The 16,394-nt window shown below is 34.0% G+C and overlaps 1 protein-coding gene across 4 annotated transcripts in view; it reads left to right on the plus strand.

Moving 5' to 3' along the window:
• Nucleotides 1–15,383, plus strand: part of CUL4B (cullin 4B) — a 35,208-nt gene extending 19,825 nt beyond the window's left edge. Inside the window, exons 13-22 of one of the 4 annotated variants that reach the window (XM_081042103.1) lie at nucleotides 453–557; nucleotides 1,049–1,159; nucleotides 1,602–1,693; nucleotides 2,355–2,417; nucleotides 2,810–2,917; nucleotides 3,788–3,901; nucleotides 4,611–4,716; nucleotides 5,848–6,020; nucleotides 7,554–7,706; nucleotides 9,527–15,383. In XM_081042103.1, coding sequence (XP_080898229.1) covers nucleotides 453–557; nucleotides 1,049–1,159; nucleotides 1,602–1,693; nucleotides 2,355–2,417; nucleotides 2,810–2,917; nucleotides 3,788–3,901; nucleotides 4,611–4,716; nucleotides 5,848–6,020; nucleotides 7,554–7,706; nucleotides 9,527–9,622 — 1,121 coding nt within the window. In that variant the 3' untranslated portion in view covers nucleotides 9,623–15,383. The remainder of the gene's footprint in view (nucleotides 1–452; nucleotides 558–1,048; nucleotides 1,160–1,601; nucleotides 1,694–2,354; nucleotides 2,418–2,809; nucleotides 2,918–3,787; nucleotides 3,902–4,610; nucleotides 4,717–5,847; nucleotides 6,021–7,553; nucleotides 7,707–9,526) is intronic. The other 3 variants (XM_081042104.1, XM_081042105.1, XM_081042106.1) reach the window with 3 other exon arrangements.
• The last annotated feature ends 1,011 nt before the right edge of the window (nucleotides 15,384–16,394 follow it).

Below are 16,394 nucleotides of genomic sequence, written 5' to 3' on the forward strand. Positions count from 1 at the left end.
ATAAGGGTGTGGTATAGTGTAGTGCTTCTCAGGTTTTCCCATCCAAGTACCCCCTAATGTCAGAAGAGGAGGTACCATGAGAAGGTCTAGGGTCTTCTGCAAAAGGGTGAAATTTCATTGGTCTACTATTTATCCTTAAAATTTTTGCAGATTTTGCCTCCAACTATGTAAAGATTGCTGACCATCATTGTAAAATGGACACTCTAGTGGAAAGTACATTAGATCTGGAGACAGAAGACTTGGGTTTGAGTTCAGGCTCTGGTATTTATTAGCTCTGTGACACTGAACAAGTCACTTGATCTGCCTGATTTTGGAGACTTTAAAAAATGCATGTATACCTCTGAAGCATTGAAAAAAACTCAGTATATCATACTTCTGTTTTGGTATGTGTAATGCCTAGTACATCATAGTTACCCATGATCACTAAACAACAAACTTTCCCCTCATTTTAGCTAAGTATGTAGATTCAAAGCTTCGTGCTGGCAACAAAGAAGCTACAGATGAGGAACTTGAAAAGATGTTGGATAAAATTATGATCATATTTAGATTTATCTATGGTAAGTTTATTTTTGTTTTAATATTTTTCTTTTAGAACAAAGCACTGAACAGAGAAATGAGCAAGTATAATCAACCTGGAGGGAGTATTATTTGGGAGTTAGATATTTTAAATTCTATTATACTCCTTGCATTTAATTAATTGGGGGTGCTTGAGGAATGTTGTTTAATTGCCTTGTGTTTTGACTTTTCCACTATTACAAGCCTTGGATTTTGTTGTTTTAATCTCCAGAGTATTGAACGCTAAAGGTACTGGTTGATTAAAGCTTTTCTAAAGACAAGTTAATGCAGTCTTAATTCTTTATAGCAAAGAATTTTAGAAGTCTCTGATGCAAAAGTCTACCTCTAATGTTTTTTGCATTTAACAAACTTGGATAAAATGTATAAATTTAAATAACTTGGAGTAATGGTGTGATTTATTAAACACTTTGAAGCAATTTTGTCAGAACTTTTTATTGGAATATTATGAGTTGTGTTTTATTATTTAACATAGGCAAGGATGTTTTTGAGGCCTTCTATAAGAAAGATTTAGCCAAGCGCCTGTTAGTTGGGAAGAGTGCATCTGTAGATGCTGAAAAATCAATGCTGTCCAAACTTAAACATGGTATGTTTGTCATTCTTTCTGTTCCTTTTCTTCTTTGATTTCTAAAAGAAAATGTCAGCCTAATTTTTACTCTTTTGTCGATCATTATATGCACATATGATAAAAACATAAATTGAGTAAGATCATAGGTTTCCAACCTATTGTACATATCCAGAGCTGTCACAATTTTTAAAAAATAAGGCGTTGTTCTTGTCTTCATTATTTGCATAAAAATTTCCCATTTATCTTATGCCTGCATAGTAGGTAAAGTTACTATATGATTAAAGAGTTTGATTCTCAATTAGTGGGGCATGCACTTTGGGGTAAGGATTTTTTTTATTCTTATGAATAATTACAGGTCATATTTCATGGTAAAGTAAGTTGCATTTCATTTTTTCAATTTTAAGTTCTTTGTTTTTAACCACTTTGAAATATTATAAAATATTATAAATATCTTTAATAGAATGTGGAGCTGCTTTCACCAGCAAACTTGAAGGAATGTTTAAAGACATGGAACTTTCTAAAGACATTATGATTCAGTTCAAACAGGTAAAAGTGAGTTAAACTCTTACTTAATTCCTTGAGCTTCAATACATTTAGTTATCTCCTTGCTGTGATTTGTACTGAAGAGGATAAATAGAAACATGATTTTGTTGTAAATATTTCATAGCAACTTAGATGATATTCACAGTAGAGAAAAAAATCATCAATGAAATGTAAGTGTATTTGACCTATTTCATAATTTATTCTCAATGTACACCCAATGTAACACAAAATTAGAAATAAAATGTTTTCAACTGAAGTCAGGACAAGAAAAGCTGTATTAGCTAAATAGTGAGAACAAGGCTTTCTCCAGCATATAATCACTGTTGATTTGCATGTTTAAAGGTGGCTGTGGGAAGGGAGGAGAGGTGATAGAGTGATTGTGTAAGGCCTCTGGGGACATTGGGAATGAAAACCTAGATCCACAGTTTTGCAGATATTGGTAGAAGGTGATTTTGAAATATTTAAGAGCAGAGGTATAGTGATGGCAAGTCATATTTTCCTCTCAGGGTTTTAATAATGACTTCTTTACCGCTATATTGCTATGGTGGGAAATGAGAGTGGAAGACTAAAGAGAAAGATCAGGGTCAATAGGATCATGGGTCCTATAATAGCTACAGAATAGGGTTTATCTGCTTTGCCCTTTCCCCTTTTTCTTCCTTCCCCACTTCAGGTCACCCCCTGCAAACAGGCAGTGGAGCAAGTGAAAAACCGGAGACTTGGGCTGGCTGGTGGGGTGAGGATTGGGGGTTGCTGCAAGGTGTTCCAAGCCACATAGGGTTCTCCAAAGGTGGGGGCTGCAAGTGGTATGGGGGAAAGAATGGAGAAGAGATTCCGTAACAACAGCCCAGCTGTATGTGAAAAATTACTTAAGTTGATAATGCCTGTAATGAGATCACATGATCCCCATGTGACATTGTAACAAAATGTTAACCAATGCACTTTTCTAGTGTATTTAATATAGTCTTTATTTATAGTCCTTTTAATAGTTGTCTTTTATTTTAGAGATAGTCAGTATTCGCATGTAATTTTATAATGGGGAACTTCTTGAATGGGTCATTATTTTGACATGAAATGTATGCACTTTTAGTTTTCAGATCTCAGTATGTGTGTTTCATCTTATTTTAGTATATGCAGAACCAGAATGTACCTGGGAATATTGAATTAACTGTGAATATTCTGACAATGGGTTATTGGCCAACATATGTACCAATGGAAGTCCATTTACCACCAGAGGTAAGAATGCTATTTAGGACTTGAGTTATAAGCGTAGAAATACATGACACTTCTATTTTGCTTGTCACTGAAAAATAAACGTTTTTTAAAAGTTTGTGTCAGTAAACACACTAACACCAAATGCCAACTGTTTTAATATTTTACTCTTATGTTTATATTACTCTTATACTAATATCATTAGAGCATAGCTATTGATGCCAAGTTTGTATTCAAGGACAATTTCCCTGACTCTTCTTTCAGTTCCCCCGATAGTACTCACCACTCTGCCCAGCTCTCAAAAATTCTTGCTCATATGTCACCTGGGGGTTGGATTGCTGAGTGATGGTTGCTTGAGTAAATCCATCCTAACTAATCTATCCTAACTCCTGTCTAACACAGGACCAACGTTTAGAAAAGGGGTTAAGACTAGAGGGATAGATACTGGGAATCCTCCATTGAGATAATTATGGATACCCATGGAGTAGATCTCTCTCATTAAGAGGGAAAATGTGGGAATTGGAAGAAAAAGTCTTAAGGCAGAACTTTGGAAAGGGCTCTCATTTGGTGGTAGGAAGAGGAACTTGTGCAGGAAGCCAGTGAAGAAGCAGTAGTGAGATAAACCAGCATGGTGCAGTGGCACAAAAGGCATTGGAAGTGAATATTTCAAAAGAGGGAATGATTAAATGTTGCAGAGAGAGCAAAGAGGGTGAAGAACGATAAATACCATTAGATTTGGTCGTTGGGAGATCATTACCTTACATCAGTGATCAGTGGACCTACTGGAAAGTCTTAAAAACATCCAGAAATTATACATGAGGTAAATATAAAAAGTGGTTAATGTGATATTGGATACAGAGCTTAAATAAAGATTTTTTTATTTATTTACTGTAGATGGTAAAACTTCAGGAGATTTTCAAGACATTTTACCTAGGCAAACATAGTGGCAGGAAACTTCAGTGGCAGTCAACCCTAGGACACTGTGTGCTAAAGGCAGAATTTAAAGAGGTAAGTTGGGTGTTCCCCAAACTTAGTTTTCACTTTCATCTTTGATATGGAGGTCATCCGTCTTAACTTGTTTAATAAGTTTATCCTAAATAATGCATGACAGTGATAGCTTGTCACAGGTTTGTCTATATTATAAGAATGGTCTTTTCCATAGTTGATTTGGCCCTGCTGCAAACTGAAAACCCTTTCTCCCACCCTTTCCCCACTTGTAGATGCAGAATTCACACTGCCACTTCTTAACAGGAAACTTCATTTCTTGCCGGGGGCTAGAGAATAGAGTGGGTGTTAAGGGGAACAGTTCTTATCTAATTTCAAAAGGTTCTTGCAGCTTTTCATGACTTACCTGAATCAAAAATGTTAAAAACGTATTTGAAATAGTGATTTCTTGCTGCTTATAATAAATATCTGTAATGATACATAAGGCTAAATTATTAATTTTCATTACTTTGTTGTTCAGTTTTAATTATAAATGTTTAAAAATAGACCTATAGAAAGGTCACCCAGTCTTTCCTCCTGTTTTAGGTAGGATCACACCACACCTAAGCCCTACAGTGAACATACTGACTTTTCCACATAATGTTAATCTGTGTTTCTAAGTCCACTGATTAAAATGGTTTTTTTTCCTGTAAAAGATTAGTTATTTGATTCATTTCTCATATGTGTGTTGTTTTTTTTAAATGATGGCTAAACACTGTTGTTTCTCCAACAGGGTAAAAAAGAACTCCAGGTGTCTCTTTTTCAAACACTGGTGCTGCTAATGTTTAATGAGGGAGAAGAGTTCAGTTTAGAAGAGATCAAGCAGGCTACCGGAATAGGTTTGTGTTGAATCAGTTGATTAGCAAGCATTATTTAGTGTCTACTACATCCACTCCATTAAGTTAAGAGCTCTGGTGGAATATAGAGGAATAATCCCTCTCCTCAGCACTCATAATGTAACCACTGGGAAAGGGGGGAATGACATTTGAAATAATTTCACAACCAATAAGTATCAATCTGTGGTGCTGACTAGTAGTGTGTTAGGAATTCAGTGAAGCAAAAGATCACTGGACTGGCACAGTTGGGAAAGCCTTCATGAAAGGGGTGGGACTTGAGCTGGGCCTTCAAGTTTTAGTTAGGGAGAAGGCATATGCTGCAAGGGGAAATAATTGTGAGAAAAGGCTTGAAGGTAGGAAGGAGCACAGTGTGGATAAGAGTCATGAAGAGTTTAACTGCAGCACGGAATAGGAAGATAAAAATTAGATAGGTAAGGTAAGATGGGTAGAGGCTGATCATGGAGAGCCTTACAAATCTAGCAGATGAAACCTACATTGTAGGGTCTCAAGTGTGTGACATAGTGGAAGTGACTTATTTGGACAACTTAACTGGAATCAGCAGACAATAGGGCAGCTCAGAGGATGAAGAAGTTCCAGTCCAGAAGCTAATGGGGATAAAGTAATAAGGAGCTTAGACTAGACTGAGGCCAATGAGAACGGAGAAGAGGCGTCTCTTAGGAAGCAACAACTTACTGGTATGTGAAAGATGGAGGAGAAGGAAGAGTTTAAGATGATTTCCGGGTATCTCACCTGAGTAGGCTGGTAGCTTCATGACTAACAGTTAAAAAGAGGACAGTTTTATGGGGAAGATGGTGAATAAAACTTTGAACATACTGGAGTTGATGATAGTGAAAAGAGCCAGGTGAAGGTGTTCTTTAAATGTGGGACTGGAAAGAAGTGAGATGTCATTTCTGAAGATTTGGTAGTTATCCACATGGAATGATAATTGAAGTCTTTAGAGGATGACCTGGAAAAAAGCTGTTGGATAAAATAAAGAGGAATTGGTTGATGACCTTGGTGGAAAAAGGAAACAGTTTTAATAGACGGATAGGGTTGAAGCTAGATTGAGGTTGAATATAGGTGTTCTTGTTGGTGAGCTATCGACAAATAACTAAGCCACTATTTCTTCTTCAGAGGATGGTGAATTAAGGAGAACACTGCAGTCTTTGGCCTGTGGCAAAGCTAGAGTTCTGGCAAAAAATCCAAAGGGCAAAGATATCGAAGATGGTGACAAGTTCATTTGTAATGATGATTTCAAACACAAACTTTTCAGGATAAAGATCAATCAAATCCAGATGAAAGAAACGGTATTTCTTTTGCATTCTCCTCATCCTCATGTACTGGAATTATATGTGTTCATAATAAAAAAATATAAAGAAGATTTTTCTGCCTATAGTACTTCCACTAACATTAATATATTCTGTGCCTATATCTAGTTCAATGTATTTCAGTATTTGATTTTTTATTTTTATGGAGGGGGAGGTACACACAGTTGGGCCTGATACTCAACAGTTTTATGTACTGCTTTTTTTGTTTAACATTAAATCTTTAGACTGTTTCCATACCATTAAATATTTTGATAAAATGGCACATGGCCACATAATATACTTTTACATGGCTATTATAATTTATTCAACCAGTGTCTATTTCTGGGCAACAAAATTCATAACTTTTTAGTATTATCAATAAAATTGCAAGAATCCTCTTTGTAGCTAAATCTTAATCTTTCTGAGCCTTTCCTGTGATAAATTCGTGGAAGTAGATCTTTCGAGTCAAAGAGTATGAACATTTTAAGAGTCTTAATACATTATGTCATATTGTGTTCGAGAAAGGCTAGACCAATTTACATTCTGTCTAGCAGCATGACTGCCTGTCTTAATGGTGCCCTAACCAGCACTAAAGTTATTTTATTTTTAAGATCTTTGCCAACTTGCTTGATGAAAAATCTGAATGATTTAGTATTTCTTTAACAGTGAATATTTTGTTAGTTTTTGCCTTTTGAAATTGTAAGCAACTTTTATTAAGAAAACCAACAACTACAGCATTTCTTCAAACCAGTTGATTTCAGTCCTAATAGGTTTAATGCAGGATTTTAGAAAGTTTTAATATGGGACAGAGGTCAGTATCTTAAACAAGTTCCTGTCTTGTTCCCATTCACATCAAAGGCATAATATTCCCTTAGAAAATTACCATGTCCTTTTAAAACGTTTATGCTGTAACAGAAAAAACTGCAAGAAGCCCAAACTATTCTTTTGATTTAGGTGCCAAAGATGAACATTTTTTACTTTAGCATTAAAATTGATAAACTGACTCCTAAATACCTAAATTTCTGTTAATCTTGAATGAATGTAAGCAGTATCAGTATGCATTTCTGATTTATATATTACCAAAAAAAAGTTTTGGTTTTTTTTTTTTATAACTTTGATTAGCTAGTTAGTACCATACTTGAGTCAGCGGTCAGAGTCAATCATTTTATAGATAAGTTAATGTCATACAGAAATCTGGTCAATAACTCCTTGTGACTTACTTAGAAGATTTCGAGGACAGAGTAAAAGAAAATGATGAAATTTGCATCAGCTAGTCCCTACTAGAAAAGCAACTCAAAGATGATATTTTTCTATTAACATTGGCATTACTTCATAGGTACAGGTCTATATAATTAGGACAGAAAGGAGTTATGTTTGTAGGGTTTATTCTGTCATTTCCTGTATAAGGTTCTTTTAGGTAATTTGGCATATTTAAAGTATTAGCTGTGTGTTATGTCCCTAAAATATACAATTTGTATAATTAATTAAGTTTCACTTCAGGTATAATTCCTAAGTCTAAAACTTCTTTGTTAGGTTGAGGAACAAGCAAGCACTACAGAAAGAGTATTTCAAGACAGACAGTATCAAATTGATGCTGCAATTGTTCGAATTATGAAGATGAGAAAGACACTTAGCCACAATCTCCTTGTTTCTGAAGTGTACAACCAGTTGAAGTTTCCAGTAAAGGTAGGTAGTTCCGTATTTTCATATTGAGCTTTTTATAAATAAAAGAGAATACATTAGATTTTCAAACACAAATCTTACAAACATAGATTAAAGCCTCAAGATCATTTGGAGCGACAAAAGTTTTAATTTATCGTGTTCATATATATGATTCCAAAAGAACCTTTATTGGAATATGTGGGCTGTGATAAAAAGGGAAAAACAATTTATAAAAGCTATTTATTTATTTATTTATTTATTTATTTAATATAAAAGCTCTTATACCTGAAAGTTTAGCTGCTAAATGAATATTTGAAATTTTCAACTTCATTCACTATATTTCTTTTGAGCTTCTTTGTTACTTTTTTCTCCTTGAAATACTTTGGTATTTGAAAGATTTGGTTATTTTAAATTAAATATTTTGTTTAGTTAGCTTATATAAGTGTCCATTAGAAACTCTATACAGATAACTAGCCATCTTTTTGAAAAGTTTAGCAATAGTTCTGGCAAACTGAAATTGGTTGTTAAATGGACATTCCAGTGTAAATGCCTAATAATAAAGAGCTTAGACAATGTGATGGTGTACTGCACTGTTTCTAAGTTTTAGAAGATTCCCAAACCCTTCTGATGATAAACACTTGGTAGAGTTTAGCTAGACTATTGGCTGTTGGCTTTCTCATGAGCTTTGGGCTTGTTTTTTCTTTTGTAAAATGGGGATGGTAATAGCATTTACCTTGTAGGGTTATTGTGACGCTTAAATGAGATAATATATGTAAAAACTTAGCGCTGCATCTGGCACATAATGTGCTCATTAGCTGTTAATGCTAATTAGATAGACTTTATGTCCACCAAATCTAATACTGCCTCCTCATTACTACATTCTTACCCTCATGCTCTGCCTGCTAAAAATTTAACCTCCAGCCAGAGAGATCACTGATGCTAGAGAAGATAAGAGGAATACTGTAATAAATACTGTGCTGATATTCTAGGTCTTTCACCGTAATTAAGAGAAAGCCATTTTGATTTTCAAACCTTGGAATTACTGAGTGATATGTCTGAAATTTTGGCTGCCCCATCAGACTACTTTCCCTCTTTAACCCTCTTGATCAAGTGGCCATTTTATACAATTTGAAAAACTCTGTTAGCAAGCAAGATTATATTTTTTATAGGCTAGATACAAAAAGCAGTGGAATTTTGTCATCCAAGAGCTAAGAATACAATCATGAGAACATGCTTATAAGCTTTCTTGATGATTTTTTAACCACGAGTGGGATTTGAAACTCCAAATTGTTTATAGTAGGCAACAGTTAAATCTTACATTAAACTGGGAATGCGAAGATATGAATTATTAGATGACTTATCGAACCATTTGTTGTAGTATTCTTGTAAATAGTGATTTATGCGGTACATTTTTTATTTAATAAAAATGCAAGCTGACTTTGAGAAATACCTTTTGCCCAAATGTAGGGCCTACCTATCTTTTCAAACTGTGTTGGCAAGATTAAATAGCATTTTGTCTCCCTAAACTTATGTGTTCTCATGTGAAGTTATGAGTTAGTCTTTTGTATTTGTGCAGAGAATAGCTGGTTCTTAGAAGACCTCTATAAAATAGAAAAGTAATAGAAAGTATTGTACAATAATATGACCAGGTGTGACAGTATATGTATAGTATAAAAACATGTCTCAATCTGGATTATTTTCAGTATACTTTCTCTTTAAAAAATTAAGGCGATTAAACACATTAAATCAGTGAGCCAAACTGTTCTTTTTTGAATGGGGTGTTGGTAAATGGGCTTGAGTCAATGAGCATGAGCTTTGCATTAAAAGTTTGCCTTCTCTTACAGCCTGCTGATCTAAAGAAGAGAATAGAATCCTTAATTGACCGGGACTACATGGAAAGAGATAAAGAAAACCCAAACCAGTACAACTATATTGCATAAAATTTTGGCCTTGGAGCATTTTGTGTCTCATGTTGTAGCCAGTGGATAAACTAACCTGTTGATCTTATATTATTTGACTTTTTTTATACTACCGATGACCAAATGAAGCAGTGTAATGGAAATAGTTGAGTTGACTTTTTTGGTGGTTAACATGCCCATTAAAAGAGTAATACTTACCTTTAAGAAGTACGTTGTTGAACTCTTTGCATGTTATTTAGTATGATGTGCAGAAAACTCTTAAGAAAGTACCTGGTCTTCTTGATTCCTCTTTGGAACTGGGCAAGAGGTCCCTATGGCTATTAAAAAGAGGGGGAGGGGTTCTTATACACCATTAAATATGAAGCAAAAGTTTATTTGCTTAAAATGTCATTTAAAGATACTTAAACTGCATGCAAACTTTATTTACTGTACAGAGTTCTGGATGTATTTATCAAATAGGAAAACCACCCTGGACTTGGTTGTTTACCTGTTTTGTGATTTCCCTTGAAAAAAAAATAAGTTGTCATAGTTATTGATATTTTACTAAGTAATGTTCTGTTACACTGAAAGGGATGTTTTGAAAAAATTTATTTGGAAACAAGTTTTCAAGTAGAGGGACAGTTGCTTATGTAATCTCTTGTATATACCCATCCTCAATTGTTCCATTTATGGCTATGGGATGTGTGTATATGGTTTAGCCCCGAGTTTACTGTGCTAACTAACAGGTACTTATAAAAATAGCTGAAATAGAAAATTGCTCATAATTTGTACTAGAAAAACACTGTAGGAGAGAAAAATCCAATATTCTTCATATTAAAAATGAATACAATATGAACATCACAAAAGAGACCAAAACCCACATATTTTGTAAATTTTTACACAAGTAAACATTCACCAACTGGTTTTCAACTTCCTTTAGACTTTAATGTTGTCTGGGCAGTTTTGTCTTTATCTTGGATCAATTGTAGATTATTACAGGCTTTTTAGGATTTAACATAGCTATTTTCCCCACCAAAGTTTTTTTGGAAGCATCCCAACTCTTTGTTGGTAAATAAACCTTTCCTGTCACCATTCTTCTAACTTCCTGAAGCCCTAGATGTGAAAGTCCTCTCTCATTTTCTCCACACATCCCCTAGTTAGGAATTTCAAATTCTGTATTGCGCTGATCTTATTCCTTTCAAAATTGCTTGAAGATAAAGAGTTCTCATAGCCACTGGACACCTACTTTTCGGGGAAATGTCCTAGGATTGTTCAAACATAGAAAATAGCAAAAGTGTTGTTCTTCAAATTGATAATGTGAGTAAAAGGCTTTTCTTTACCATCGGTGTTTTTTTCTTTGTTTCTGTGGGTTTTTGTTTTTTGGAATTTTTTTTCCTCCTTGTTTGTTTTTCCTTGAAGCTTTGAAGGGAATTGATCTTGAAGGAGAAGCTGAAAATTTTGTTTTGTTTTTTTAAAAATCAGAACTGCTTTAATGTTTTTTGCAGCAATGTATTTCCTTGACTGTTTGGGGGCCATTAGAAAGAATACCTATGTGCTAGCCGTCAACTGAGGAGCGTTGGCTCTTCTGTCTGCTATTGATTGTTTCCTTGAGTTCTTAAAGACCTGTGAACAGCTATTTAAACAAAGTTGCCTATTTCTCTACAATTGTGTCAATGTACACACTGTTGTCTAACAATATGTGGTATTTCAAATGCCTTTCTAATTTTTTTTTTGAGCAGCCATCACCTATATTTTCTCAGCTCTTCTGGTGTGTTTCCTTACATGAGCTCATTCAACAAGGAAATGCAACTCTTGTGTTTGCCCTTTTTCCATACTGGGCCATCTACGTTAGTGTTCTAACATCCCTGATGGTTTCTGAGATATGTAGACTGTTCCACAGTATAACTTGGCAGTTACTCTTAAGGAATTCTTAGGTAGAATTGGTCCTGTTAGGAGGAGACTCTTGGTGTCACCTTCGTTATCTTGAAAGCTGGTCCCTTCCCTGAGGCTCTTAATTTTTTGAAAACTTCATGCTGTTTCAGCTGAAAAATTGGCAAGACTATTAAGAAAAACAAGTTGAGGGGAGCTGTTTAAAAAATTGAAAATCAATTGCAAACAACATTGGATGATTGTGACTTTTCAGTTCTCTATCAGTTGAATTTTTGTGCTCTTTTTCCCTGTGTATGTGGTGGTTCTATTTTTCTCCAATAAAAATTTATTTAGAAGTTTTTAGTAAAGACCTTTAAAATTCAACTATTATAAGACAGTTATAAAACCACAGACCTTAAAATCTCTAATAATTTATTGGATTCACATTTGTCGATTTTGTTATTTTTAAAATTTCTCTCTTTGTGGTGGTTTAGTGATAATGCTATAAGAATGTGGAAGAGGGAGGAGGGTATGGTAAAGGGTGAGTAAAATTCCCAGGAAACCTTAAGGTGGTTATTTATTCTTAAATGTCATTTTAGAAGGATCAAGTATAAGTATAACACTGTTTCATTCAAATCCTCAAAGTCAAATAGTTGCATAAGGTCAATATGAAACTAGCCTAGATTTACGTTGAGGGAAAAATAAAAGATTAAATACTTTTGTTTTTGTGGCTGTTGATTTGCCTCTTCTGTTATGAGTTCTGGGCTATATACTCTGACAGTAAGATGCTCTTTGAGAACTTTATCAAACTGGAAATCAAGAAGCCTTTTTGAACCCGGTTCTTGAGTCTGCTGAATGGCCTTAACATGATATCTAGCTATAGTCTTGAAATTCTTATCTTGTACATGTGTGTAGAGTTCAGGAAATCAGTTTATTCTATTTAGGTGTCTGTGTTTCAGAATTTTCAGAAGTTTGTTTAATCTTAGTATCCATGTCTGTTTTTTTACCGTAGCTTTTTTTTGTTTCAAAGACCATTCTGTTTAATGCTCTGAATGTACAGAGTGTTATAAAAATGTCTGTTCTCTTATCTACATGAAATTGCCAAAACAAATTGTTCATTAAAAAAAATAAGCATTACTAATGGGAATTTGTATAATTATGCTTTATATAGTATCCATGCTAATGCTTCATTAATCGATGTTTTTCAGTTTCCTACAAAAAAATTTGCTTTGCATTTGAATAATGAAGAAATTTGTTCACCTGGGAACACTTGGTTCAGATTTAACACTTTGTTCAATTATTTTCCTTTTTTCCTTGCTATTAAATAAAGGGTGTTTTTTTTTTGAACAGACACATAATATAATTTTATATTTAGCAATCCTTAGAATTTATGTCCAGCATACTAAAAAATTAAATTTAACCTTTCTTTTATGGAACTCTTTTTGATGTAGAATATAAGAATGTACTGCAGAGACACATTAGAACATAGTCGTTTTGCAAACTATAAAAACAGATCCTCCTCATATTCTCTAATTCTTATAATAAAAGCTTTTAAAACCTTTTCTTTAATAAAAACCTTTTATTGTAAAATACACATAATGTAAAAGTTACCATTTTAAAGTATACAATAAAATGACATTTAGTACATTCACCATTTTCATCATCCCAAAAGGAATCCCTGTACTTATTAAGAAGTCACTCCCCATTACCCCTCTACCCAACTTCTGGAAAACACTAATCTGCTTTCTATCTCTATGGATTTGCCTAGTATGGATATTTCATATCAATGGAATCATATGATGTGACCTTTAGTGTCTGGTTTCTTTTGCCTAGCATGATGTTTTCAAGTTTCCTCCAGGATGTAGCATGTTGGAGTACTTCCATTACGTTTTATGGCTGAATAATAGTATGTATATACCACATTTTGTTCATTCTTCTGTTGATGGACATTTGGGTGGTTTCCTTTTGGCAAGTGAATAGTGATGGTACGGACATTTGTATACAAATACCTGTTCAAGTCCCTGTTTTGATTCAAGTCTTTGGGGTGTATACTCAGGAGTGGAATTGCTGGGTTATTATGTTAATACTATGCTTCACTTATCGAGGAACCACCAAATGTTTCTATAGTAGCTGTACCATTTTCCATTCCCACCAGCAATGTACAAGGGTTCCAATTTTTCCACACCTTCATGAACACTTGTTATTTTCTGTTTTTCCTATTATAGCTATCCTAGTGGGTGTGAAGTGGTTTTTGAATTACATTTCCTTAATGACTAATGATGTTGAGCATCTTTTCATGTGCTTGTTGGCCATATGTACATTTTCTTTGGAGAAGTGTCTATTCAAGTCCTTTGACCACTTTAAAAATGGTTTGTCTTTATGTTGAATTATAAGAGTTTTTATATAATAGATATACTAGACCCTAAGCATATATAATGGTTTGCTAATATTTTCTCCTATCCTGTGGGTTATCTTTTCATTCACTTAATAGTGTCTTTAAATTTATTTTTCAATTATAGCTGACTTGACGATGTCTTGATGCAGAAAAATTTTCATTTTAATGAAGTCCGATTAACCTACTTTTTTCTTTTGTTTCTTGTACTTTTGGTGTCATAGCTGAGAAACAATCACCAAATCTGAACTCGTGATGATTTACCCCTATATTTTATTGTAAGAGTTTCATAATTGTATTCCTTAAATTTAGATATTTAATCTCATTTGAATTAATTTTTGTATATGGTATCAAGTAAGGGTACAAATTTATTCTTTTGCATGTGGCTATCAAGTTGTCCCAGCACCATTTGTTGAAGAGACTATTCTTTCCTCCATTGAATGGTCTTGTCATCCTTGTTGAAAATCAATTGACCATACTCATAGTTCTATGAGTTTATTTCTGTACAGACAAGTCTATGCCATTGATTTATATATCAGTCATTACATCAGTACAATACTGTTTTGATTACTATTGAATTTTAGTAAGTTTTGCAATTGGGAAGTGTGAGTTTTCCACTTCTTTTTCAAGATTGTTTTAGTTATTCAGGCCCCTTGCTATTCCATATGGATTTTAGGATCAGCTTTCCATTTTTGCAAAAAAGGCCATTCAGGTTTGATAGGGATTGCATTAAATCTACAGAGAGCTTTGGGAGTATTACCATTTAAACAATATTAAGTCTTCTAGACAATGAACACAAAATGTCCTCCCATATTTTTAAACCATTTGTTTTAGTTCTTTAAAAAATTTCTTTCAGTAATATTTTATGCTTTTCACTGTACAAGTCTTGCATTTCTCTGGTTAAATACATTCCAATGTCTTTTGTTCTTTTTGATGCTATTGTAAATGGAATTTTTTAAATTTACTTTTCACATTGTTCATTGCTAATGTATACAGAATTTGCATATTAATCATGTACCCTGCTAGTTTGCTGAATTTGTTTACTAACTCTAATATATTGTGGATGTTAAAGGATTTTCTACATATAACATCTTTGTTATCTATGAATAGAGATAGTTTTACTTCTTTCTCTCCAATATAGGTGTGTTTTATTTCTGTTTCTTGTCTAATTTCTCTGGCTGGAGCTTCCAATACAGTATTGAATAGAAGTGGCTAAAGCAGGCATTCTTGTCTTGTTCCTCATCTTAGGGGGAAAGATTTCAGTCTTTTGCCATTGAGTATGATATTAGCTGTTGGTATTTCATAAATGCCCTTTATCATGTTGAGGAAGTCCCTTCTATTTGTAGTTTTCTGAGTGTTTCTATCATTAAAGAATGTTGCATTTTGTCAGATGCTTTTTTTGCATCAATTGAGATGATCATGTGTTTTTCCCCCTTAGTTGTATTAATTGGTATACAGTTTGCTTTCCATGATTTCAATTACCCACAGTCAACTGAGGTTTGAAAATATTAAATGGAAAATTCCAGAAATAAACAATTCATAAGTTTTGAATTGCGTTCTTTTCTGAGTAGCATGATGAAATCTCCCACCACCCCACTCCCTTCTGCACAGGATATGAATGATACACTGTCCAGTGTATCCCTTTGTCTAGTGTATACTACATGCCCTTAATCACTTACCATGTTTCACTGAAAATAAGACCTAGCTAGACCATCAGCTCTAATGCGTCTTTTGGAGCAAAAATTAATATAAGACCTGGTCTTATTTTACTATACTATAAAACTGGGTCTTATCTAACATAAGACAGGGTCTTACATTAATTTTTGCTCCAAAAGACACATTAGAGCTGATGATCCAGCTAGGTCTTATTTTTAGGGAAACACGGTAGTAGCTATCAAGGTTATGAGATCCACTGTCATGGTATTTCAGTGCTTGTATTCAAGTAACCCTGATTTAATTTAACAATGACCCTAAAGCGCAAGAGTAGAAATGGTAGCACTTTGGATATGCCAAAGAGAAGCCATAATGTGGTTCCTTCAAGTGAAAAGGTATGTTTGTGTAGGAAAAAACATAATATATATAGGGTTTGGTACTATCCGGTTTCAGGCATCCACTGGGGGTCTTGAAACATATTCCCCATGGATAAAGGGGAACTACTGTGTTACATTGATTGGTTTTCATATGTTGAACAACTCTTACATTCCTGACATAAATCCCACTTGATCATGGTGTATAATCCTTTTGATATGTTGTCAGATTTGATTTGCTAGTGTTTTGTTGAGGATTTTTACATCTATTTTCATATGGGATATTGATCTGTAGTATTCTAGTGGTGTCTTTCTTTGGCCTTGATATCAGGGTAATTTTGGCCTCCTAGAATGAGTTACAAAGTGTATCTTCCTCTTCTATTTTTTGGAAGGTTTTGAGAATGATTGGTGTTAATTCTTCTTTAAATATTTAATAGAATTCACCAGTGAAGCCATCTGGTCCTGGGCTTTATGGGGAAGTTTATGATTATTGATTCACTCTCATAGATCTGTTCAGATTTTCTAT

This window comes from Rhinolophus hipposideros (assembly GCF_964194185.1).
Source record: "Rhinolophus hipposideros genome assembly, chromosome: X".
NCBI lineage: Eukaryota > Metazoa > Chordata > Mammalia > Chiroptera > Rhinolophidae > Rhinolophus > Rhinolophus hipposideros.